Source organism: Rosa chinensis, chromosome 4 (genome assembly GCF_002994745.2).
Source record: "Rosa chinensis cultivar Old Blush chromosome 4, RchiOBHm-V2, whole genome shotgun sequence".
NCBI classification, from domain to species: Eukaryota; Viridiplantae; Streptophyta; class Magnoliopsida; order Rosales; family Rosaceae; genus Rosa; species Rosa chinensis.
Window position 1 is genome coordinate 39278975 of NC_037091.1, and position 27289 is coordinate 39306263.

Below are 27289 nucleotides of genomic sequence, written 5' to 3' on the forward strand. Positions count from 1 at the left end.
TCAAATCTAATTGCAACCCAATGAGGATAGAAACAAACAAAGATAATTGAATATTAAGAATCGGAGACACTAAAAGATGATAATTACGTTTTTGAATTGGAGGTTGCCGAGATAGGAGACGGTGAGGTGCGTGGACTCAATGGGGATGATAATCTAGACAATCTACATAAGGCTTCGACTTGAACATATCCATTGAGGGACAACATCTTCTCCCTCTCTCTCTCTCTCAATTTGGATTCTGAGTAGAACTACCTTCTTTGTTTTTTAGAGATAGATATAATAGATATATAGGAATAAATCTCACCATAAAAAAAAAATTTTTAAAAAAAAACATAGGAAGAGATGAGGTGGGGCATAGAAATCTGCTTTTCTATGTACTTCCCCCCAAGAGTACTTATTCGGCTCGCCATTTTTCTTCTCGGTCTGGTCCAGTCTACTCCAAGTCCCCTCAAGCCCCAACCGTGCATCTTCCCAAGAGAAAGTAGCAGAATTCCGATGCTCCAGTTGCGCGTTTTATTCCATTCCACGACCCATTTACTCCAGTTATCACCATTCATTACATGGTTTTTATTTTCTCGTGGGTAATATTATCGTATCAACCAACAGTAACCATTTCACGTGGGCTTCTCGTTCTTCGGGCCTTTAGAACCTAAACGTTGTTGTCCATTAACTGCTAGGCGATTGTAGGTCTCTGCGACTCTTTTTAAAGTTCTCGTGATTTTCGGTAAAGAGAGTCAGTCTGAATAATCTGATCGATAAACCCTAGAGAGAAGAAAACCCAAACCCTGAACTGAAAATGGCTGGAAATGCGCCTCAAGGAAGTTCTTCTGAACCAGAATCAGGGGTTACTTCTCAGGCAGGTCAAGAAAAGAAGCCCAACATTAATAATAATACTGAGTTTGTCAATCTCCAGATTTATTATGAGGTTGATTATCCATTTATCTTCACTCTAGCTCTCTCTCATCTCTGTATGCCTGTTCAGTGTTTATGGTGTTAAATATTGTTTCTCAAGTTATTGGTTTTGTATGTGATCAGGGAAATATCATACATCACTTGTACATGTGTCTTGTAGATATGTCCATATCTAAGTAGATTGGTTGTTGCAGGATTTGTAGTTCTAGCGGTTTATGGTTATATCTGAGTTCCAAGTTCAAATCCCTCTCCCATGAAACCTTTTTGATATAAAAAGGTAAAGGCAGAATTGATTGAGAATTTAGGGTATGATTTGGGGTACTTGGACTTTGGGGGAAATCATGTTTGAGTAAGGGTTGGCGTGGGTAAGTGGGTTGAACAAATTAAGGCCTTGCATTGCATTCCGGGGTTCAGTAAGCTTGGCAGTATCTTTTTTTGAAGGGTAGGTTTTGAAAATGATTGTAGTTCGATTACCACTGCCATTACAGAGAACACTGTCCACCTCCGGGTTAGTGCTGTTTGTGAGTCGGGAAGCCAGTGGTTTTGCACTCCTATTGGTCTCACATGCTCTCTCTTGTAAGATAGGCTTTGGCTAGATCAGCTCCTTGAAATCATCCAGTATGCTCTGTAGATGATGATTTTTGTTTTTATTCACGGGTTAAGGGTTTTATGTCCCCTGTTTTTATCTTTTTTGATTCTCATGATCAAAACCCCTTACACAGGAGGTTCCCTTAAAAACTATAAAAGGTAAATAGTATCCGCAGGGAGGAGTATGAAGATATATTATCATGCTGATCTGGTGGGAGAAAGGAGAGATGGGGATTCAAAAGAAGAGATGACAAAGGGAGATAGTGACCACCTAACTAAATTGACTGGTTCACTCTAACCAAATGTGAAAAATTGTGTGTTTTCTAAAACTACTTAAACCTGTCCCAATACATATAAAGTAGTCTTTCTCCCCCTCCTAAGAAGACTCTCCCAAAATTTTGACTGGACATAGACTGCATTGTAACTACCCTACTGAATTCAAAGCGCTCTTCGAGCCCTTATCTGGAGGGGATCTTGAATTTGGAGGGTGACTGCTATTTTATAGATAAGTGTGTTCTCAGAGTTTGCCTAAACATGTTCCTTAAGACCTAAATGCTATGTTTTACTAGATGGCCAAGTATTGACTACTGTTTTTTTTTGTCCCCATCATTGTATTGTTAGATTATGCATTCAGTCATTGTTATTATGTCAGATCCACTTGCAGTGATGATCCACAATACTGCATATTTTTCTCAGCGTATATAAAAAAAGTCAAATGCTACATTGTCTACCAACTTTTTTTCCAAACTCAGGTTGCAAACAAAATCCAGACTACATCATTGTTTCAAGATACAACATTGACCATTTAAGTTGGACAAAAAAAAAGAAAGTATTGTGTAACATTGCTGGTTTTTATCATTTCAAACAAAATGACTCAGTTGATTGGTTTGCTTAGTTAACTTGTCTTGCTTCAGGTTTATTATGTTATATATGCAATTATGTAGTGCTGATCATTGTTTTTCTTCTGCTGGTAATGTAGCAAGATGGAAGTGAAACCAAATTCAGGGTTAGAAGAAATACCAAGCTACAGAAACTTCTGGTTCAATTCTGTACACATCGTTCCCTGGATATGAAAGCCCTGGCATTCTTGTTTGAAGGAACAGAACTTAAACTGGAGCAAACTCCGCAGGAGGTAAAGGTTTATAAGTTAACTTTCCCCGAGTTTTAAGCTAAAAATCAATGAAAAGTAAATTTCTGTTTTTAAATGATCATTGTCTATGCTTAGTTGCTATATGATTGCTTGCAGCTTCAAATGGAAGATGGTGATGTGATTGATGTCATGATCCATGCCTCTGGGGGTTCAAGGATGGTGTAAACTCAAGTTCAAAGCCTTTGTACAAGTATAGAGTGGAAGGTTTTAGTTGAAGTATGGAAAACTTTAGGTGGATGTTGTGATATAGTTTATATTTGACATCTTCATTGAAAATCCCTTTGGGTTTTTGATGTGTATCAACTTATTCAGTTCTCATCTCCTGAATTTGTTTATGTAGTAATGTTGGTACATGGTGCTGATCGTCTCTCCCGGATTTGAGATCTAGGCCCGAGTATATGGCCATTAATTTAGAAATAGAACTGCTAATTTCCTTGTGTCTTAATAGTTAAGGCCTAGGTTTTATGAATTATGTATCAGGAATGGTTTCTTATTTTAGTTGGCTAAGGAGAGATCTAGATGGATCATATATGTTGGTGCTATCCGATTAATTCAAGCATGGTCATGAGCCTATTTAGTTTATCCAGCCTAATTAGTATACTTCTGCTGGTTAACTTTCATGTATATGTATTGTATAATTCCTGTTATGCTCTTCGCTCTTCACTCTTTATACGTTCCACGTAAAAGCTTATATTGGTCACAAACCATTCCTGGAAAAAGGAAAATAGTAGAGCAGAACAGAAAGCAAGACTTGGCATGTTATGCTTCATTTATGGCATACGTATGATTCATGCAAGTTTGTGTGGGGAACTCTTGGGAGGTGGTAAGGGCTGTATTTTGGTTAGCTTATTTCTTGAATCCGGTTGTTTGCTATTGTTAATCGCCAGGTTTGTGAGCTGCTGCTCCTCCGCTTATTGTCCTTTGGTGAGGCACTTCCTCAACCTCTGCTCGGTTGTAGTTGATCCTTTGGTAGCAGGGATTGGAATGCATGTTGGATAGTAGAAATTTGTAGTCCAGCTTTGTGGTTCAACCGTTCAAGAGCTTGGCCTTTGGACAGGACTTCATCGGGTTTTAGCCTGGAGGTTCCAATTTGTGCGTTTTGGTGAAGGATTGATCAAGCTAAGAACTTCTTTTTGTAGGCGCCGGGTCTGCGGAGTCTACTGTGACAAGGAATCCGTTGAAGACTAGACTTGCATATTGATTACCAAGCTGGATCGTGATTCCGTATTACAGCCAAGGCTTAGCCTGAAATTGTTAATTACCTCGGGCGTTTGTATAGATAAATGACAAAGGCTTGATCGAAGCTTTCAGTCAACCCAATGGAGAGCAAGGTAATCCATACAGTAGAGTTGTTACACTCAGCCCCAGTGAGTCAGATCACTGTCCTTTGCTAATTGAAGAACATGCAGACAAAATTGTACGAAGAAAAGGGCGACATAGGTTTCGTTTTGAGGAAGTTTGGCATGGAAACCAGGAATGCAATAACATTATTGAGTGGGCTACACCAACCACTGGTAACGCATTGCAGCAACCTGGGCAAAAAATCAAACATGCTGGTAAGAAATTGATGGCTTGGCATTCAACTGAATTCGACAAGCAGAAGGTCGAGTTAAGAGTAGTTCAAGAGAATATTGGAGTACTGATCCAATATTTATAAATTGGTTATTATTATCCTTTTGGAGGCCTTGTGATGTTAGGAATGAGCTGTCTAAAGTAGTGCTTGCTAGCTGTGGCTTTGGATACCTTATAGATAATGACTGAAGAATTGGACAGGTGTCCAATTCTTCCTCCTAGCCTGGTTTATTCACCTATATATGTACTAGTCGGTTACCATGTTAAATTATGATATATCACAGCTTTATCTTTCTTTTGCTATTTCCTCGCTCTCTTCTTGTATTTTTGGGTTTGGACCCTTATTAGAGAAACTCTATGACATTATGCGTCAACCTTATTCTCCAGAACAATATGAAGAGCAGAGACTTTTACATGTTCAACATAGCAAGTTGTTAGCCCAACAAGAACGTTATTGGAGACAAAGGTCAAGGGCAATATGGTTGAAGGATGGGGATCGTAACTCTGCGTTTTTCCATAGAAGAGCCAGCAACAGGAAGAGTAGAAACACAATTAAAGGCCTAACTAATGAGAATGGGGTGTGGCAAAGTGAACCCTATGAAATTCAGCATCTTCTTATGCAGTACTTCTCCAATGTGTTCTCCTCTGACCATACAGACTTTACTGCCCTAGAAGAGGTGATCAATGCAACTCCGGTGAAGGTTACGGACAGTATGAACTCGGATCTCACTAAACCATATATGGATGAGGAAATAAAGAGTGCTCTCTTCCATATGCATCCTTCCAAGAGCCTCGGCCCTGATGGTATGACTCCATTTTTTTTTATCAAAAGGATTGGCATATAGTGAGTTTTGATGTTTGCAATGCTGTTAGAAACTTACTTGCAAATGGAGAGATGTGGAATGAGTCAAGCTTGACACATTTATGCCTTATTCCAAAAATAAAAGACCCTCAAGAGGCAATGCATTTTCGGCCTATTGCTTTATGTAATGTAATTTGCAGAATTAACTCCAAGGTGGTGGCAAACAGGCTTAAGTTTTGCCTAGCTACTGGAAATTATCTCTCCACTGCAAAGTGCCTATGTCCCTGGCAGATTAATTTTAGACAACACCCTTGTAGCCACAAAGACTGCACATTTCACGCATCAGTTGAGAAATCAGGAAATTGGTTTTTTTTTTTTTTCTCTAAAGTTGGATATCAGCAAAGCATACGACAGACTTGAATGGAGCTTTCTGGAAGCATGTTAAGAGAGCTAGGCTTGTTGCCTCAATGGGTTCAAATGATAATGACATGTGTTACCTCAGTGAAGTATTCTCTTTTGATTCAGGGTGAGCCCTCACCATTGATTGCCCCCACCAGAGGCATTAGACAAGGTGACACATTATCTCCTTACTTGTTCATCCTATGTGCAGAAGGACTTTTTGCATTAATCACCAAGGTTGTGGTTGAGAATAGGATTGCTGGTCTCCAAATGCCCCCCTAAGCACCAAAGTTGCATCACTTGTTCTTTGCAGATGACAGCTTTTTGTTTGGTACTGCCAATGTGGAAGAGTGTACCCAATTTTGAAATCTCCTTGATATATATGAAAAGGCATCGGGGCAGAAAGTAAACTTCCAAAAGAGTAGTGTAGCATTCAGTAAAAGTGTTGACCAGTCCAAGCAGCATACTTTGGCCAGTATATTGGAAGTTAAATGTGTCAAGGAGCATGATAGATATCTGGGTCTCCCTCTCAGAGTAGGGAAATCCAAAACTGCTATTTTGCCTATATCAAAGAGAAACTCTCCAAGAAGTTAATCAACTAGAAGTCAAAGATTCTAAGCTCAGCTAGCAAAGAAATACTAATCAAAGCAGTGGCACAAACTATGCCACTATATGCAATGAATTGCTACTTATTGCCTAAGGGATTGTGTGATGATATACACCAATTATGTGCATCTTTCTTTTGGGGTGACACAGAGGAAAAGAAGAAGATCCATTGGAGAAGCTGTGAGAGGATGTGTCTCACCAAGAATGAAGGAGGTATGAGATTTAAAAATATTTATGCCTACAATTGAGCGATGCTTGCTAAACAGGGTTGGAGACTTGTCACCAATCCGGACTCTCTAATAGCAAAAATCTTTAAGGCTCGCTATCACCCTTATACTTCATTTTGGGAAGCATAATTAGGTGACAACCCATCTTTCTCGTGGAGGAGTTTATTGCAGGGTAGACCCATATTGCAAGCAAGAGTTGCTTGGCATGTAGGAGATGGTTGTAGTATCAATATGTGGAAAGACATATGGATTCCACATTGTCCACATTATCTCATCCACAAACCATCATATTGCACTTTGGATAGTGTCTCTGCCCTAATTGATGGTACTACTAGAAGATGGAAGGAAGCTATTGTTAGGAAACTCTTCCTTAATACGCTTGCCGAGAAGATTTTATGTATTCCCTTGGCTAGAAGATAGGTTAGTGATCGAATGTTTTGGAAGCCTGAAAAAAGAGGCTTCTATTCTGTCAAATCTGCGTATTCGATAGCAAGGGAAAAAGTACTTGGTTATGTACTCGCATCTACTTCTCAGGGAGACCCCTATAAACCACTTTGGAAACGTATTTGGCACACAAAGGTTCCAGGTAAAGTTTAAATATGCTTGTGGAGGGCGTGCAATGATCTCCTCCCTACTAAGGCAGCGTTGACTAGGAAAGGCTTTCAGGGTGAAACGAACTGCTTGTTATGCCCAACAGGATTTGAAGACAGTACTCATGTATTCTGCAAGTGTCCTCTGGCACAAGCTATCCTTTCAGCCTCCCCTTTTCATTTACAAAGTCCTCTCCTTCCTCACACAAATTTCAAAAAATGGTGCTTGGACCATGCCTTGAATATGCAGCAAGACACTTTTGAAAAGCTGCTGATGATTCTTTGGGCCATTTGGAAAAACAGAAACAACAAGTTGTGGAATGGAATATAACAATCACAAACGGACATTGTTTTTGGGGCTCTATCCTAGTTGGAAGAGTTTCGAACTGCTTGGCAGTCTACGTAGGAAACAACCAAAGCAAGGAAACGGTGGAAGCCGGCTGAGAATGGTAATTGGAAACTAAATGTAGATGAGAGTTTTCTTCCATATCAAACAAAGGGTGGAATTAGTGGTGTGTTACGTGATGCACAAGGAAATTTCAAAGCAGCTTTTGCTCTTCTAATTTGCAATGTAGCTGCAGCTAAGCAAGTGGAACTAATGGCAATAAATCATGGGATGCAGTTCTTGCAGTCCTTTCCAAACCAAGGCATTGTGATAGAAACTGACTGTCTTCAGGCCATCATGGACATTGCTAATTCAAGGTATGATTTACTCGGTTGTGCTTCTATAATGGATGACATATAGATGGCTTCAAGGGCTCGACCAGATGTGCAAATCATATTTGCACCACGAACATGCAATGCAGTGGCTCACAGGCTAGCCAATTTAGCTTTTGATGACAATTGTAGTGCTATTTGGTCTAATGTACCTCCAGATTTCATTTTGGACACCTTAAGCTTTGATTGTAATAAATAATGCTAACTGCCATCAATAAAGATATTTCTTCTATGCAAAAAAGATAAATGAGAAAAGAAATTGTAGGGTTGTCAATTCTGATATGATCCGATAACACGACTCGAAACCCACACGAAATAAAGCGGGTTGAACCCGCACGATTAAAAAGCGGGTCGATGGTGGGTCAACCCTCCATGACCCATTTAATAAATAGGTCAGCCACGGGTCAACCCGCCAACACAAAGTAAACCCGTATAACCTGATTGTGCTATGTTTCTTCTTGAAATTTTGGACGTTCGGAGTATTTTTTTTTTGGTTAAACCAAGGTATCCCCCACCCGTTGGTAAGGATTAATCCCTCTCGAGCCGGGTCGAACCCCATTTAGGGGGGAAGCTCTCCCAATACTGGCTACTCCATTCACAAGGCTCGAACTTGAGACCTTGCTTAAGGGGAACAAGCTCCTTACCACTTGAACCACCAAGCATTGGTGAAGTTCGGAGTATTTGATCATAGGATTAGACAATTTGAAATATTTTGCTTTTTAATTATTTATGAATTATATATAATTATTTATATTTTTTGTCTTGTGGAGTTTTTAGTAAATTTAATCAATTTATGTATTTTTTTAATTAAATGGGTCCCACTGTTAACGTTTAAATATGCCATTTTTTCTAACAAAACACGATCTATTTATTAAATGAGTTAAGCGGATTGGAAACGGGTAACCAATTTAATAAATAGGTTGGGTTTGAGTTTAAATTTTTGACACGATTATTAAATGGGTTGAGTTTAGGTTTATATATTGCGACACGATAAATACCTTGACCTGACACGAACCCAACCCGATACGTCCCATTGATAGCCCTAAGAATTTGAAAGCAATTGTAGAATTGCCTTTATATATATATATATATATTTTCAATTTATTCTAAATCATATAAACTATTATCAATAATTACCTAAAACATTTCTTAAATGTTAATAGTGCTCTTAAAAAAAAATGTTAATAATGCTTTTGAACAGTAATGTAAGTATCATATATTCGATTTGGAACAATTTTAAATATTGTAATATGCAATTAACGCAGTAAAATATTTTAGTTTTTTCTTTTTGAACCATAGGGGATCTAAAATATTGTAAAGAAGAATTATTTCAAACGGGTCAATGCATGTGGTAAGACTATGACTGATTGCCTTAAGGAGTTCTACAAGAAATATGGAACTCGTGTAGCAATGGCCAAGAATTGCAGTTGTATTCCAAACAGATTTCATGAGTGCGACAAAATTCGTGGACCTTTCAGATACATGTCGTTGTTTCTTGCCGTGCGAAGGACTTCCTCAAGCTCCATCTTTGATAACCTTTACAAATGTAGCTTTAAAAGATAATTAATTTTTAGTTTTTATATTTGGCCTACAAGCCTGTGGCTTGTTCAATGATGTTAGTATTTATTCGAATAAAATAATAATTAGAAATGATTAAATATATTATTACAATTTATGACTTGAATTGCGTGCTTATGCGAGTGGAATGTTGTAATATTATTTGTATGTATGTCTAAAAGTTAATTCATTTTATAATATGTTAAATCAAATTTTTGTAAATACACGATAATTATTGATGCATTTACCTTAAAAAGGTTCTATTAGAGACCAAAATCGATTGATGAGTCTAACTCCATGGAAATCTAAGTTGTTAGTGACGATTGTTGTTGACTAAAGGTGTTCCGGAGATTAAATACAGGTCATGTTACTGACCTATATTTATGGGAGGCTCCTGATTACTCACAGGATGTCCTCTATAAAGATTTCCGTAAAGTTTATATGAACACTCGGGGTACATGTATTACGTCCCCCCCCCCCCCCCCCCCCGATGCATCAATCTATAATAAATAATAACATAGGCGTGGGGATGAGCCTCCAAACTTGATTGGGTTCCCTTTTCAAAAAAAAAAAAAAAGTTCCGTGTTTAAGGATATCTCTATTTGTGTTTAGCCCAAACTCTAGGTTACTTGACCTAGTGGTAATAGGGTTCAATTAGAAGGATCTAGATTCCTAATCAATGTACGATTACTTTCCTTGTATAATTGAGATTCTATGCATTGTAATCCTCTATATAAAGAGGCCCCTATTATCAATGAGAATACACAGCAAATTCCTCTCAATTCTCGTTTCCCTAAAACACGTTATCAGCACAAAGCCCTAACCCTGAAACAAATAGCCAAACCCTGATTCAAGAAGCTAAAAACCTTGAATCCGAATACAAAACCTTGATCCCTTTTCTGCCTCCACCTCACACATTAAAGAACTCGATCCCAGGAGTCCAGAACCGGCGGCCCCACCCCAAGAACAGGCCGGAAACTTACCGAACCGGCCACCGGAAGCTCCATACAACTCGCAGCAAATATTTCACCAGTTCACCATCTTCCGGACCTCCAATTTCCACCAAATTTTGGTAGCAGAAGCCCATTGATCTGAAGTTTCAGGAACCGGAAGAAAAAGTACAAAAACCTGCCTAAAAAGGGGTGAACTGGCCACCTGAGCTGCTGCATTTTGAACCGGCAGAAAAGAAGAAGAGAGAAAAAAAAAGGTAGAGAGCAAAAGAAGCCCAGAAGCCCAAGCCCACTGACGCAGACCCCATCGCCACGTCAGCACCCTGACCCACTGCCACGTCAGCACCCTGACCCACTGCCACGTAAGCAAACAGGGACCCACTGCCACGTCAGCAAACAGGGACCCACTGCCACGTCAGTAGGTCAACGGTCAGCAGTCAACTCCGGTCAACAACTTTTCAGCGACTTTTCCTGCCGATTTCAGGCGACTTTTCCTGCCGATTTCCTGCCACTTTTCTGGCGATTTTTTTCCGACCAATTTTTCAGGTCAAATTTTCCGGCGACCTATTTCGAGGTATTTTTTATTAAACGTTCCCGTTTTTAGAGTTTTTAAATTCAATTTCTCTTCTTTTTCGGGGACTTGCAACCTCCTTTCTTTTATCCCCCTTTCTTCTTCATAGGGGAGACCAAAAGCCGAACTGTGGGGGTTCGTACTCACTCCAAGCTTGGAGCTTGTAGAGTCCTCCAAACTTAGAGTTTGTTGAGAAGAAAACGATTGACCACATACATCGTTGTTTCGATCTAATCCAAAACCCCTCTTGAAACCGGATTTTCTTGGAAGCGACTATGCTCAGAAAATTTCTAATTTCTTGGAAGCGAATACGCTCAGAAATTATTATTGTTTTCGTGGTAGTCTTTTATGCTCCGAAACTAACCCTAATCTTGTGTTGTTTTTCAGGTTGAGTTACCTGAACAAGTTGAACTTTGTTCCACTAGAGACAACTGGAGCAGGATACCATAGATGGGTCCGAGATGTGCGCCAACATCTTAAGGCTGATGGACTTCTGGAAACCATCCAAGAGCCTAGTCAGAACGTGCTTTCTATAGAGCAAGCTCGTGCTTTTGAAGAAAATAAAGCTAAGGCCATAATTCTCATGACAACGCATATGAATGACGTGCTCCAAAATGAATACCTCAATGAGGAAGAGCCAAGAAAGCTATGGGTAGAACTTGAGCAGCGATTTGGCAACGTTCGTGACTCCCTGCTTCCTGATTTAGAAGTGCGATGACGTCATAGCCTCCGCTTTTGTGATTTCAAGTCTGTGCTTGATTATAACTCGGAAGCTCTTCGTATCAAGTCTCTGATGGAGTTTTGTGGCCAAGCCATAACTGATACGATGTTGATCGAGAAGACTCTCTCTACCTTCCCCATCTCTGCACTGATGATTTCAAAGAATTATCAGATTGATGTTAATGTAAGACGTATCACAAGGTTTCATGAGCTCATTGGCCCCATGAACGTAGCTGAAAAGCACGACAATATTCTTGTGAAGAACTATAATGCTAGACCCGTGGGAACTAAGCCTATTCCCCAGTCTAACTATAGTCGCGCCCCCAATGGAGGACGCAAGGAGCGAAACCCTAAGAGTAGGGACAATTCTGGACATTCTGGTCCATATGTTCGCCCTAAAGAGGAAGGAAATCGCCAAGAGAGGCGTGCACGGAACCGTGGAGGTCAACGTGTGAAGAGAGAGAGAGGCGGAGCCTCCGACCATGGTGGTAACGCCACCAAGAGCATAGGTCGTCCAAATCGCGCCCCAATGGCCCCTCGATCAAGGGAGCCTGACCATAATGATGTTTGTTTTTGATGTGGATCAACTGAACATTGGGTCAAAGCATGTACAGCACCCCAGAATGTTGCAAACGCATACAAGACGTACCGTGAAGTAAGGGAAGCAAATTACATGGAACAAGAAGATCAAGATGGCGATCTTGATCTAAGGGTGGAAGACTACAAGGATCAAGAGCCAGAAACTGGCGATTTTGATTAAGTCTTTTTATTTTCCAAGAGATGTAGGCAATTGCCATATTACTTTTGTAGTAGATGCCAATGATGTTAGTCTTTCTTCAAAGTAGGCGTACTCAATGTAAGTGTGATGTCTAGGATGGTTTTGAGATAAGTGGTACTTAAGCGAGCTTTGCTTCACCGACATCTCTCTACTCACCTGGTCATATTTACACTAAAAATACCGAAAGGAGTTAGACGACTACCATTGTTTTGCATTAACTAGTTTATTGGATTAGATTTTCTTTGATCAAAGAAACAATGATGTATTCTGTTGGCTTATGAATAAAATTTCGAGTTCTTTTCATTTTGACTCCATTTTGATTCTGAGCATATGACTTTGTGACTACGATGGCTGGGCCATCAGTATTAATTCAAGGACATGGAATAGCCCAAGTTCCACTTGCCAAATGACACCTTGATTACAGCTGTCACAGAAACTCTCTACTCTCTTAGGGCAAATCGTACCCTATGAATAGCCAACGAATTCCATGCGAAAATGCATGTAGAGAACGGAAATGAGTTCCTTTGCAATACCTTTAATGATTGCGAACAAAGACGCTTCTTAGAGAAGTTTATGTGTCTTTCTAGTGGACTCTATGTCACTATTCGAGCTATTAATCCAATAAAAGTTATGAGAGAAGATCTCTTGGATTTAGACACATATTGGCTTTGTCACGACAGGATAGATCATCCTAGTCATGATATGATGATCCGTCTACCAAAGACTTCACATGGACATCTTTTCTCTCGAGCGAAATCAAGCATGAATCAAAAGTTGATTCCTGGACTAAGTGTGACCAACGTTGCTGCCTAGGGCACTGCCTCCGTCCACCACCAGCCTAGGGCTGGCACAGTCCCTATCCATGACGCCATGGATGACGTCCATCATTATGATGGCGCCCTAGGTGATGCTGTAATCACCAACTTGCTTCGAATAGCGTTGAAGACGCTCAGGCCCAACCAAAATTCCCATTGGTTGCTTCTAAAGCCTCTCGCTCGTTTCACAAAGCCCGTTCCTTAGGGAAATTAGGACTGAGACCGTCCTATGCAAAGGATATGACAATGCTCATTATGTTCTTACATAGAATCCATGGGGATTCTGTGGATTGATTCAACCAACTTGCGGACGCTTAAATATCTCCTGATGATGGTTGACACGCAAACACGCTGGTCACGTGTTGTGCCATTGTCCACTTGTAAATGCTGTTTATGCTACACTCCTAGCACATATCATATGACAATGAGCTCACTCTCCAGATCATCTTATTCAGTCAATTGGATTTGACTATGCTAGAGAATTTACATTAAAAGATTTTCGATGGATATTGCAATGGGACTGATGTTGGACATCACATTCCCATGTACACCCAAATGGTCTTGCGGAAATGACTACGATGGTAGTCCGAACATTGGTAATGCGCACCAATCTCCTTATATCCGCTTGGGGTGATGCAATATCGCATGTAGCTATGCTACTTCGTCTACGACCCACCGCCACTCAATGTACCTCTGCGTTATAGCTAGTGACTGGGTATAGGTATCGTACTTATGCATATTTGAGTGAGCAATTTATGTGCCCATTGCGCCGTCACAGCGCTCTATGATGGGTCCTTACAGACAAATGGGCAACTACGTTGGATTTGAGACTCCAACAATCGTTCGCCACTTAATGCCCTTGCACGACGATCTCATTACCGCTAGCTTTGCGGGTTGTCACTTTGGTGCGACAGTCTTCCCGTCGTTATGGGGAGATAAGAACACGGATGTTCAGCAGGAATGACAGGAATTGTCATGGCCTGCCCCCACTATGTCTCATCTCGATCCCTATTAAAGTGACGAGATCACACAAATATGCTGCAAACATGCCTGCAAAGAAGGACGTCCCTACGAGAGGACGTAGCGCCACCCTACACGGAGGTAGGCATGACGCCAACGACAAAAAGAGTGGCACTTTAGTGTTACAGGCCATGGCCCCAGCTAGGATGCGTGGGAGGCTCGTGGGTTCGAAGGATCCTTTGGCACATTCCAATCCTTTGATCATCAAGACTCAAAATCCGTCTCATGAGTATCTTCTGGGTTATGGTTATCGTTGGGGGACGCCTCAACTTCAGAACCTATTCCTGAGAATATAGAACTCTATGAAACTTACACTAGTGTACATGAGATGTTGGATAGAAACTCCATGATGATTGTAGTTGCGCATTTCGTTGCGCACGAGTTTGTTGAGTCTGATGACATCGAACCACGCTCCGTTGATGAATGAATGCCAACGTAGAGAGATTTGGCCTAAATGGAAAGATGCGATCCAGGTTAAGATGGATTCTCTAACGAAGAGAAGGTTTTCTGAGCCAGTAATTCCAACACCTCCTGACACAAAACCTATTAACTAATGGGTCTTCGTTAGAAAGCGTGACGAGAAAAAGAGATGGCAATCTCACCTTATGGCGCAAGGCTTCTCACAAAAAACGCCCTGGAATCGACTACGATGAGACATATTCTCTCGTAATGGATGTCATTGCACTCCACTACCCTGTCAGTTTGGTAGTTTTCGAATAACTGAACATGCAGCTTACAAATGTGGTCACTACGTATCTTAGGGGATCTAGATACGGAATATACATGAAGGTTCATGGTGAACTTCATTTACCCAAGTCATGTGGCTCTAGACCTCAGAGCGTGTTTACAATAAGGTTGAAACGCTCACTAAGATGACTACTTGATTAGGAAGGGATATGTCCGCGCATTTCCATAACAAGTTTCGGATACTATTGCGGTTCATGTTGGACATGATCTTCATTAGAAGCCCTTAAAGAGTTAAGGGAAACCGCTGAACACTTGAAATCCGATTTTAAGATGAAGGATTTTGGGAGAACACCATTATGTCTCGGTTTAGAACTTGAGCATCGTGTCGATAGATGCTTAGGCATTTTGACAAGGTCAAGCCTTCAAGCACCACAATGATCGTCCATAGTCTTGATCCTGAAAAGGATCCTCTTCATCGAATGGATGATGACGAAGATGTACTAGAGGCAGAAGTGCTTTACTTAGTACAATAGGCGCATTATTGTACTTATCCCAATGCACAAGACCGGACATCTCATATGTTGTGAACTTGTTAGCTAGATATAGCTCTGCGCCAACGCGACGCCGTTAGATTGGTGTAAAAGATATCCTTCAGTACTTGAGATGTACGATTGATATGGGCTTACTCTATCCCTACAAAGAGATGGTGGATTCAGACCCATCACACACCAGGAACGCCGCCAACGCTGGCCTGTGTTCTCTATCCCCATCCCAAAACGATATAAGTGTTTTGGAAGGTTTTGCTGATATTGGGTATCTCTCTGACCCATACAAAGGTCATTCCCAAAATAGTAAACTGTTCACCATGGGAAAAGATCATGGTATCTTGGAGGTCTACAGAACAGACCCTAGTCGCTATATCTTCGAACAATGCAGAGATTATTGCTCTTCACAAAGTGGTTCGTGAATGTATATGGATTGGATCCATAATTACGCATGTTCGAAGCAATTGTGGTTTGAAGTCTACCACAGATGAGCCTACGAGCATGTAGGATAATGCTGCTTGTTTTGAACAAATGAGGCAAGGCTACATCAAAAGCGATAACACCAAGCATAATTAGCAACAATAGACTCTCCTCGAGATCAAAGTGAACTAGATTCAATCTGAGGACAATAAGGCAGACTTGTTTACTAAGTTATTGCCCAAATCCACATTCGAGAAACATGTGGCAAGAATTGGCTTGCGGAAATTATCTGAACTCCCATGATCGTAGTCATCAGGGGGAGGCGCAGACATTAGGGGGAGATGTCTACATGTTCACCTCGAATCGTGAAGGGTGTGTTGTGCTCTTTTTCCCCTTCGACCGAGGTTATTTTTGTCCCACTGGGTTTTTGTTACTCGGCAAGATTTTTAATGAGGCAACAAGAGAAGCACCACGTTTGGACAACACAAGGGGAGTGTTTAAGGATATCTCTATTTGTGTTTAGCCCAAACTCTAGGTTACTTGACCTAGTGGTAATAGGGTTCAATTAGAAGGATCTAGATTCCTAATCAATGTACGATTACTTTCCTTGTATAGTTGAGATTCTATGCATTGTAATCCTCTATATAAAGAGGCACCTATTATCAATGAGAATACACAGCAAATTCCTCTCAATTCTCGTTTCCCTAAAACACGGAGATTTTTAACTCTATTTTTTGTCTGTAATTGTTTAAGAAGGTTTGTTAGGTGTCATAACCTGATTTTCAGTTAGAAGTAGCTGACTTTTGACTCTACTATGTATTGCAAACTTTTTCTTACATGAAAAAGATTGAATTTGATTAAATATAGTTGTTGTGATGTTAGAGCATCTTTAGCAATGTTAGCTATTTTTTTAGTCAAATTTTAGCCAAAATAGCTAAAAAGTCATTTTGGCTAGCTAGCCACTTTAGAAATATGTCTGCATCAGTGCTTTCTATTTTAGCTAGTTTTGTAGTTATATTATTTTTTAAATAAAGATTAAATTGTTTAAATGTATTTATAAATTACATAAAGTAACTCAAAATGAATGTTATAAATTCTAGAGAGCCTTATTTCGCTCTCTATATGTATGAGCGAGATAACTAAGACTGATAATAGAGAGTCACTTAGGAGTTTGGTGCAACTGCTAAAATATATATAAAGCTAAACATGCTCTCTAAAATAGATAAGGAGCTAAAATAGAGAGTCTACTAAAGATGCTCTTAACTAGCTAAGTTTCTATGCATGCATCTTACACCTTATATAGATGCTCATTCATGTTTGCATTCATATCACTGTCTTCACTCATGAAGCCAATCTATTGAATTGTTAAAAATAGGAAAAAGTAATTAAACCTATCGTATGGTATGAGGCTATGAGTGGAAGGCAATAGAAATAAGTAGGGAAAGAAATAAACAAGAAGAAGAAATATGAGTGAGTGGAAGGCAATAGGAATAAGTAAAAGTAATGAAGAAGACGAAGAAGAAGAAGAAGGTAGGAGGAGGGGAATGAGGAGAAGACGAAGAAGAAGAAATATGAGTGAGTGGAAGGCAATAAGAATAAGTAAAAGAAATAGACGAAGAAGAATATATATATATATATAAATATATATATGGTTAAATACTGTTTACTCCCTTAATTTTCAGGGAAAAAACAGTTCATTCCCTGCCTTTTTAATTTCACATGTTTACTCCCTCGTCTCTCAATTTTGGACCAATAGGTCCAATTTGTTATTCTCCGACCAAAAATGTCTATTCTACCCTCAAAATTTTTAATTAATTAATTAATTTTTTTTTGAAAAGATTTTTTTCTCTTTTTTTTGTTTTTTTTTTCCTTTTTTTGATTGAGCAGATGAAGAGAGGTTTTGTGTTTCAGATTGATTTGGTCGCTTTAGAAATTTGGATGTTGAAGGAGAAGAGAGGTGGAAGGAGAAGAGAGGTGGAAGAAGAAGAGATAAACAGAAAAGGAAAAAAAAAAGATAAAAAAAATAAATTAAGAAAAAGAAAAAAGATGAACTGAGGGTATAATAGACATTTTAATAGAGCTTTTTGACGGAATGGACCTATTGGATCAAAATTGAGAGATGAGGGAGTAAACGTGTGAAATTGAAAAGGCAGAGACTGAACTGTTTTTTCCCTGAAAGTTCAGGGAGTAAATAGTATTTAACCCATCTATATATATACACAAAATTTCTCAGGTAAGGATATCCTTAACTAAGTTTATGGAACGGATTTTCAGTTTTTGGCCACTTTTCGATCACATATTCACATCTTAACAGTTCAGTTTTTAGGTCCTAATGTATAGATCAACTCTGCAAAATTTTAGCCAAATTGATGATCGTTAAGGTATCCAAAACTGCAATTTACGTGAACGAATTAAATCTGTCTAACCGGAACCGGTCATGTACATTGTTGTAATTTGAAGTTTTGAATGCCTTAACGATCATCAATTTGGCTGAAATTTTGCAGAGATCATCTATATATTAGGACCTAAAAATTGAACGGTTAAGATGTGAATATATGATTGAAAAGTGGCCAAAAACTGGAAATCCATACCAAAACTTAGGTAAGGATGTCCTTAGCCAAGAAGGACTGTTTACATATATATATATATATATATATATATATATATATATATATATAAACATACACACACATGGCCCTTCGGGATCCCTAGTAGAAGAAGAAGAAGAAATAATATGAGTGAGTGGAAGGCAATAGGAATAAGTAAAAGAAATAAAGAAGAAGAAGACAGGAGGAGGAGGATGAGGAGAAGGAATAAGTAAAAAAAAAATATGAGTGAGTGGAAGGCAATAAGAATAAGTGAAAGAAATAGAAGAAGAAGACGAAGAATAGGGAATAGGGAAGGCAATAGGGAATAAGAATAGGAAAACGTAGTGGAAGGGAATAGGAATAAGAATAGGAATAAGTAAGACAAATAAAAGAAATAAAGAAGAAGAGTAGTAGTATAATAACCATTCTTCGTATATAAACTCATATTGGTAAGATTACTTAGCCGGCTAGCTAGAGGGGGAGTTCACAGAATGCAGCAGAAACTAGAAATGGGACAGATGGTTGATGAAAAGAAGAAATGGACGATTACATTTGCGAGAGAGTTGAAGAAGGAGGGTATAATAGCTGCACCAATGGTGGCAGTGACGGCACTGCAGTATCTTCTGCAACTAGTATCGATGATTATGGTCGGACATCTTGATCAGCTCTCCCTCTCCAGTGTTGCAATTGCCATTTCTCTCACCAATGTCACTGGTTTCAGCCTTCTTGTAAGTCCTGCGTTGCATTACCAGAAGCTAGTTTCTTTTCTTCCGTTAACTACGTACACATTTCTTTTCTTGCATTAACTGCACATTTCTTTTTTGTTTATATTCTGGCGAATATGTTCGACTCGGATCGAGCTCCTCTGCCTCCTCAATATCTGTGAAGTTATGAATTTCATAAAATCTTAGTCATTGAAATATTCCAATGGTCAGATCCTTGCCACATCAGCTTGTTTCATGTTTTGAGTTTTTTCTTCTCAAGTCAACGTCAAAACTGCCCGATTGGAGGGAAAAAATAATAATACAGTTTTCGATTCAACAACGATGTATAAGATCTGAAATCCTTCAAGAACATTAAGATATAAACTAGATCTTTGAACTACAGAAGAGCATGTCCTTTAATTGATAAAAGAAAAAAATATGAAAACAAAAACTTGTCTTTCGTCTCCTCTAACCAATTCTCTGCTTTTTTAGCTGCATCCTTGACTTCGAGTTAAACAACATTTTGCAGATGGTAAACCCAGTGGCGGAACCAAGATCAAATTCCTGTCTAAGCTAATTAGAAGGGCAAATTCCCACATTAGTCAGTAATTCGAACTAAAAAAGTAAAAATACAAATATACAAATACAATCATCATTCATGAATCATCAATTCATCAGATAGCCTCTAATCCCCTCTATGACTCTATCGGTCTATCCTGCTATCCACCGACTGGGCGACTGAGTGGACTGACCGTGACCGACCATCAGACATTCAGACCATGATCAAGTAATCAACATTCAATAGATCAAGAATCAACTCAATCAAGATCCTCACTTCCTCAGGCCTCACCGCCTCAGCTAACCAGAAACCACCGGGTTCTCTCTCTCTCTCTCTCAGTCTCTCAGTCTCTCTTTCTCTATCTCCCTCAGTCCCTCTCTTCCTCAGTGGTAAGAAACAGAATCGGCAAAGCCCAACTCAGAAAGATCTGGGATTTCTGGGATTTAGAGCTTCACAAATTCAAAACAGGGGAGATCGATAGGTTTAGAGCTTCATACCTTGTTTGAGTTGTTTCAATCGATTTAAGGATAACCTCCAATCCTCCATGGCTCCATCGAAAGTTCGAAACACTAGAGACAGTGAGGCAGTAAGGGATTGAGGGCGTGATCGCGTGAGGCTGTCAGCTGCTGTGGGCTACTGGGCTGGGAGCTGGGATGAGTCGATGACCCGAATCAGCTGAGATTCTGGCCTTCTGGGAATACACGCGATGAGTCGATGACGCCCGGATGGGAATGAATCAAACCTATAATTTTTTTTTCTTTGGGCTGGTATGGGCTGAGATATATACACACACACACACACACACTCACACACACACACACACACACACACACTTAAGGGTTTTTAGCCCAAAAAGTTGTCTAGGCTTGAGCCCATAAAGCCTTCAACGTGGTTCCGCCCCTGGGTAAACCATGGAGTGGCAAGAGAAGTGATGCAGGGCATGAAAGATACTGTGGCGGAGTTCTTTGAACTTCCTCTAGAAGAGAAGAATAGAATATCAATGCCATCAAATGACATACAAGGCTCTGGGCATGCCTATGTGGTTTCTGAATCCTAGAATCCCAGATACTAGACTATTTTGGAGATATGAAACTTTCTTTTGTGAAAATTCCTATAATCTTGGTTTGCAGTTTGTTAGGTACCTAGTCATTGAGGAGAAGAAGGCACTTCAGATTTCAATCTCAAAACCAATTGGTCTTGTTTACGTTTCAGTATTGCATCGCTTTTATTCTTTTGGCCAATATCTGGCTTTTCTATTTGTCCACGTTTGTGTGCAAAGAGGTGTCGGAATATTGGATCAATAACGAGATCTCCTGGTATTTGAGTGAAAGGGTTTTAGGTATTGTTAAACATGTAGATAGCAGGAACTCCAACGTTGATTTGAGAGAGAAACTTAACATTAGATGATGTGGCAACTATCTGACCATAAATTAGTTGTAGGGTCATGATTTTATGAAATTTACACAGTTAATCTAGGGGAGCTCAATCCGTTCGACTCATTGCCTTGAATCAAGGGTCAATTTTTGGCTGCACTTGTCAACTTGGTCATATATGTTATATCTCTAATACACACACACACATAAAATGTCATCAATAGCAATAAATTAATTTAATAAATGGGTTGGGATGCTAGGAAGTAGGAACTTAACCACTATATCTGCACTAGTCAACTTGGTCATATATGTTATATCTCTAATACACACACACACACATAAAATGTCATCAATAGCAATAAATTAATTTAATAAATGGGTTGGGATGCTAGGAACTTAACCACTATATCTGCACCTTTTTTATTTTTTATTTTTATTTTTTTAATTTTTTTATCGTTATAAGTTCTCCATTTCATGTGTATACTGTTTTGAACTTTTGGTAAACAAGTTAAATTACTACAATGGGATCTGATGAATCCGTTGAGTAAGAAAACCGGGTGCGAATAGTTGCATTTCCTTTTAATTTGTTTTAACTAAGATTGACACCTTCATTGGTAGTTATATAAGTTTTAATGAGCGAGTTTCTGAATTTGTATTCATTTGTGGAGAGCAGTCAGGATTGGCAGGTGGATTGGAAACCTTATGTGGGCAAGCATTTGGAGCAGAGCAATACCAAAGACTTGGAACTTATACTTGTACTGCTATGATATCACTTCTCTTGGTTTGTCCTCCAGTATGTCTTCTATGGATATTCATGGATAAATTGTTACCTTTAGTAGGCCAGGATCCATTGATATCCCTTCAGGCACGCAAATATTCAATGTGGCTTATCCCTGCACTATTTGGTGCATCAATTCTTAAACCGTTAACTCGCTACTTCCAGTCTCAGAGTCTTATTTTCCCAATGCTCCTATCCTCTTTTGCCATTCTTCTCTTCCATATATCTGCCTCATGGGCTCTTGTGTATAAGCTGGAATTTGGAAGTAGAGGTTCAGCAATAGCCTTCAGTTTATCCACTTGGTTATATGTGGTAATGCTGGGTTCCTATGCAATGTATTCCTCAGTCTTTGAGAAAACCCGTATTAGAATTTCAAAAGATTCTATCCTTCATGTTGGAGAGTTCTTTTGCTTGGCTATCCCGTCTGCTGTAATGGTTTGGTGAATTTTCCTCATTTTTTCTGTTTTACATTTACAAATCTTTTCCCACTCATCCAACTATATATATATATACACATCTTAATTTTTGTTGTTGATAAAATTGTAGTCTAAAATGGTGGTCGTGCGAGCTGCTTATTTTTCTGTCCGGCCTTCTACCAAATCCTAAACTAGAGACTTCAGTTCTTTCCATATGGTATAATTCAATTTCAGTACCAGAAGAAATAAATTTGTTAGATATTGATATACTGAAACTCTCCTTTGTTCTTTGTGATTGTACAGCCTTACAATCTCTACTTTGCACTTCACTTTATCACATGGATTCGGATCTGCTGCAAGGTTTGTTCTAAACAAGTTATTTATTTATTTTTTGTGCAGTTTGGTATTATGTTAGTAATGCCTTATTATTAGGCCACCAAGTTTGGTGTCTGCAAAATATACTCAAATCAATTAAAACTAAAACATCAATTATCTTACAGTACTCGGGTATCAAATGAATTAGGAGCTGGTAATCCACAAGCAGCTCGAGTAGCTGTTCAGGCTGCAGTGTTTCTCTCAGTCACTGAGGCGATTATTGTAAGCACAACCCTCTTTTGCTGTCGCTATGTTTTGGGGAGTGCTTTCAGCAGTGAGACGCAGGTAGCGGACTATGTTGCAGTTATGACACCTCTGATTTGCCTCTCAGTTTTTATGGACAGTTTACAAGCAGTACTCTCAGGTACATGCCTATAAACGTAAGAGAATGCTTTCTAATTTTGCACATATTATCTCACCATAAGAATACATATCTGTGAAGGGGTAGCTAGAGGAAGTGGATGGCAGCATTTGGGGGCGTATGTCAATCTTGGGGCATTTTATTTGGTTGGACTTCCTGTGGCTATGGTACTCGGGTTTCCTGTGTACTTAAGGGGGAAAGGCCTTTGGATTGGAATAGTGGTCGGCTCTGTTGTGCAATCAACTCTTCTGGGTTGCATCACCTGTTTCACAAATTGGACTAAACAGGTTCATAACTCCTTTTTTTTTTCAACAAAAATTTAATTTAATTTTTGATAACAAGTTCATTTTAAATAAACTTACATATTCCATGAAAAAAACAATCAGCAAAAACTAACAAAGATGCTTATGTGTAAGGAAAACTGAAATTATGAGAGAATTGAGTCGTCATTTCATTGATAATAGGGGTCTCTTTATATAGAGGATTACAAGACATAAGAGTTTTACAAGGAAATGTAATATTACAATTGATTAGATATCTCCAAGATTCTCCGATATTATCCCTAATTCTAACCATATTACCACTAGGTCAAGTAATCTAGAGTTTGAGCCAAACACATATTCTAGATTTACTTGAACACTCCCCTTGTGTCGCCTAAACGTGGTGCTCCTCTCGTTGTTTCATTAAAAACCTTGCTGAGTAACAAAAACTCAATGAGACAAAAATAATCTCGGTTGAAGGGGAAAAAGAGCACAACACACCCTTCACATTTCGAGACCATACATGTAGACCCCCTGATGACAACGGTCATGGGAGTTCGGATAAGTTCCGCAAACGATGCTACCAACATGTTTCTTGAAAGTTGAATTTAGACAATGACTTTGTGAGCAAGTCTGCCGCACTATCCTCAAATTGAATCTAGTTCACTTTAATCTTGAGGAGAGTTTGTTGTTGCTGATTATGCTTGGTGTTGTCGCTTTTGATGTAGCCTTGCTTCATTTGTTCAAAACAAGCAACATTATCCTAAATGCTTGTAGGCTCATATGTGGTAGACTTCAAACCACAATTGTTCGAACATGCGTAATTGTGGATCCAATCCATATACATTCACGAACCACTTCGTGAAGAGCAATAATCTTTGCATTGTTCGAAGATATAGCGACTAGGGTCTATTCTGTATACCTCCAAGATATCATGGTCTTTACCCATGGTGAACACTTAACCAGTTTGGGAATGACCTTTATGTGGGTTAGAGAGATACCCAACATCAGCAAAACTTTCCAAAACACTTATGTCGTTTTGAGATGGGGATAGAGGACGCAGGCCAGTGTCGGCGTTCCTAGTATGTGATGGGTTCGAATCCATCGTCTCTCTGTAGGGATAGAACAAGCCCATATCATTCGTACATCTCAAGTACCGAAAGATATCTTTTACACCAATCTAATGGCGTCGCGTTGGCACAAAGCTATACCTTAGCTAACAAGTCCACTACAAATGAGATGTCCGGTCTTGTGCATTGAGCTAAGTACAATAATGCGCCTATTGTACTTAAATAAGGCACTTCTGCCTCTAGCACATCTTCGTCATCATCCTTTGGACGAGATGATCATTTTCAGGATCAAGACTACGAACGATCATGGGGGTGCTTGAAGGTTTGACCTGTCAAAATGCTAAAGCATCTATCAACACAATGCTCAAGTTCCAAACTGAGACATAATCGTGTTCTTCCAAAATCCTTCATCTTAAACTCGGATTTCAAGTGTTTAGCAGTTTCCCTTAACTCTTTAAGGGCTTCCAATGAAGATCATGTCCAACATGAACCGCGATAGAATTTGAAACTTGTTATGGAAACGTGCGGGTATATCCCTTCCCAATCAAGCAGTCACTTTAGTAAGCATTTCAATCTTATTGCAAATGCGCTCCGTGGTCTAGAGCCACTTGACTTAGGTAAATGAAGTTCACCATGAACCTTCGTGTATATTCCGTATCTAGATCCCTATAGAGATATGTAGTGACCACATTTGTAAGCTGCATGTTCAGTTATTCGGAAACTATCAAACTGACAAGGTAGTGAAGTGTAATGACATCCATTACAAGAGTATATGTCTCATCGTAGTCGATTTCAGGGCATTTTGTGAGAAGCCTTGCTCCATAAGGCGAGATTACTATCTCTTTTTCTCAACACGCTTTCTAACGAAGACCCATTAGTCAATATGTTTTATGTTAGGAGGTGTTGGCATCACTGGCTCAAAAACCTTCCTATTCATTAGAGAATCCAACTTAACCTGGATCGCATCTTTCCATTTAGGCCAAATTTCTCTACGTTGGCATTCATTCATCACGGAGTGTGGTTCGATGTCATCGGATTCAAACAAACTCATGCGCAACGAAATGCACAACTACATCACCAATTATGATGGAGTTTCTACCCCACGTCTCATGTACACTAGTGTAATTTTCATAGAGCTCTATATTCTTAGGAATAGGTTCTGACATTGAGGCGTCCCCCAACGATAACCATAATCCAGAAGATTCTCATGATACAGATTTTGAGTGTCGATGATTAAAGGATTGGGTTGTGCCAAGGTATCCTTCGAACCCACTGGCCTCCCACACATCCTAGCTAGGGCCAAGGCCTATAACGCCAGAGTGCCACTTTCTTTGGCATTGGCGCCATGCCTACCTCCATGTAGGGTGGCGCTACGTCCTCTCGTAAGGACGTCCTTCCTGGCAGGCATGTTTGAAGCAGATATATATGTATGATCTCGTCACTTTATTGGGGATCGAGATGAGACATAGTAGGGGCAGGCCACAACAATTCATGTCGTTCCTACTGAACATCAATGTTCTTATCTCCCCCTAACGATGGGAAGACTGTCTCATCAAAGTGACAACCCGCAAATCTAGGAATGAGGAGGTCGTCTTGCAAGGGCATTAAGTGGCGGACGATTGTTGGAGTCTCAAATCCAACGTAGTTTCTCATTCGTCTGTAAGGACCTATCATAGAACACTGTGGCGGCGCAATTGGCACATAAATGACACACTCAAAGATGCGTATTTACTATACTTGTACCCAGTCACTAGCTGTAACGCAGAGGTAGATTGAGTGGCAGTGGGTCATAGACGAATTAGCATAGCTGCATGCGATATTGCATCACCCTAAGCTGATATAAGGAGATTGGTGCACATTACCAATGTCCGTGTTACCATCATAGTCATTTCCGCGAGACCATTGAGTGTGTTCATGGGAATATGATGTCCAACATCAGTCCCAATGCAATAACCATCGAAAGTCTTCGATGTAAACTCTCTAGCATTGTTAATTCCAATTGACTGAATAGGATGATCAGGGGAGTGAGCCCATTGTTATATGATATTTGCTAGGAGTGTATCATAACCAGCATTACAAGTGGACAATGGCACCACACATGACCAGCGTGTTTGTGTGTCAACCAATATCATGAGATATTTAAACGTCCGCAAGTTGGTTGAACGACCAAGAAAGACAAAAGAGGAACCAGCTTCGTTGCCTACATCCATTAACCTAATAGGATCCCTAAACCCTAGAAAAATGTTCAGAGAAATATGTAGAACACACCAATCGACCCTCATCCAAAGTAAAATATCCAAAGTTTAGCTTTTGGACCCCATAGAGAAATAAAACATAGTACTACATCAAAATTTATTTGTTGTGAAATTGATCAGATGCAAACTGAAATGTTGAACAAAATATAATTGTATGTATCTTACATATGAGAATAGTTCTAATGTTTTACTATAGTAAACTACTCAACAAGCCACACAAGCCAAAAGTAACTAAACAAAAATCATTTCTACTCTAAAGAAAAAGAGTAAATTCATTGTTTCGGAGATTGAATGACTATCATTTTAGTAAACATCTATATTTAAATCTTTATTAGTAGAGAACATATATATTGATAACTTACATATGTACATTTCAGGCAAAGTTGGCAAGAGATAGGATATTAGCAGAGAGATCATCATCAACTGGGGGCGGAGCCATGTAGGGACATAGAGGGTCCCGTATCCCATTGTGATTTTTGCATATTTTTTAATTTTTGTACAAAAGTAAGAATATAAAATGTTTAGAGTTTCCTTATATGAGCATCACACAATTTTCTCTAGTGGTAGAGTTTGTTATGTGTTATGGTTGGTCTTAGGTTCGAAACATGGTTTAAACTTTGCACATTGGATTGCACTTTATTTCTTATTAATTTTTTACTGCACTATTAATCAACCATATTACAACATAAACAAGTGTTAACGTTAGAACCGAAGGCTCTAGTTAGCGTACGAGAGAGAGAGAGAGAGAGAGAGAGAGAGAGAGAGAGAGAGAGAGAGAGAGAGAGAGAGAGAGAGAGAGAAGTATAGCGGTTCATCTCCCACTTTGGGGGATATTATATCCACTTAAAGCTTTACTATGCAAGACCCAAGTTGATTACAAGATGTTGTAATGGGATGCTGAGTAAGTGGGAAGGAGTCTCCGTT

General features: G+C 39.4%; 2 protein-coding genes across 3 annotated transcripts; both read left to right on the plus strand.

Annotated features, from left to right (window-relative positions):
• The first annotated feature begins 491 nt into the window (after nt 1-491).
• On the plus strand, nt 492-3220 carry LOC112196525 (small ubiquitin-related modifier 1). Its single transcript, XM_024336892.2, has 3 exons — nt 492-925; nt 2480-2632; nt 2747-3220. Exons 1-3 carry the CDS (start codon nt 797-799, stop codon nt 2813-2815), a joined length of 351 nt encoding a protein of 116 aa, XP_024192660.1. The 5' UTR covers nt 492-796; the 3' UTR covers nt 2816-3220.
• Nucleotides 3221-18655: 15435 nt separating this feature from the next.
• On the plus strand, nt 18656-26975 carry LOC112196270 (protein DETOXIFICATION 8). 2 transcript variants are annotated; one of them, XM_040517882.1, is made up of 7 exons: nt 18656-18942; nt 21524-22068; nt 22175-22261; nt 22348-22404; nt 22545-22783; nt 22868-23067; nt 26743-26975. In XM_040517882.1, exons 1-7 carry the CDS (start codon nt 18706-18708, stop codon nt 26806-26808), a joined length of 1431 nt encoding a protein of 476 aa, XP_040373816.1. In that variant the 5' UTR covers nt 18656-18705; the 3' UTR covers nt 26809-26975. The 2 variants fall into 2 exon arrangements, with proteins under 2 accessions (XP_040373816.1, XP_024192351.1); XM_024336583.2 differs by having other exon boundaries at nt 18657-18942; nt 22862-23067; nt 26743-26974.
• Nucleotides 26976-27289: the final 314 nt, after the last annotated feature.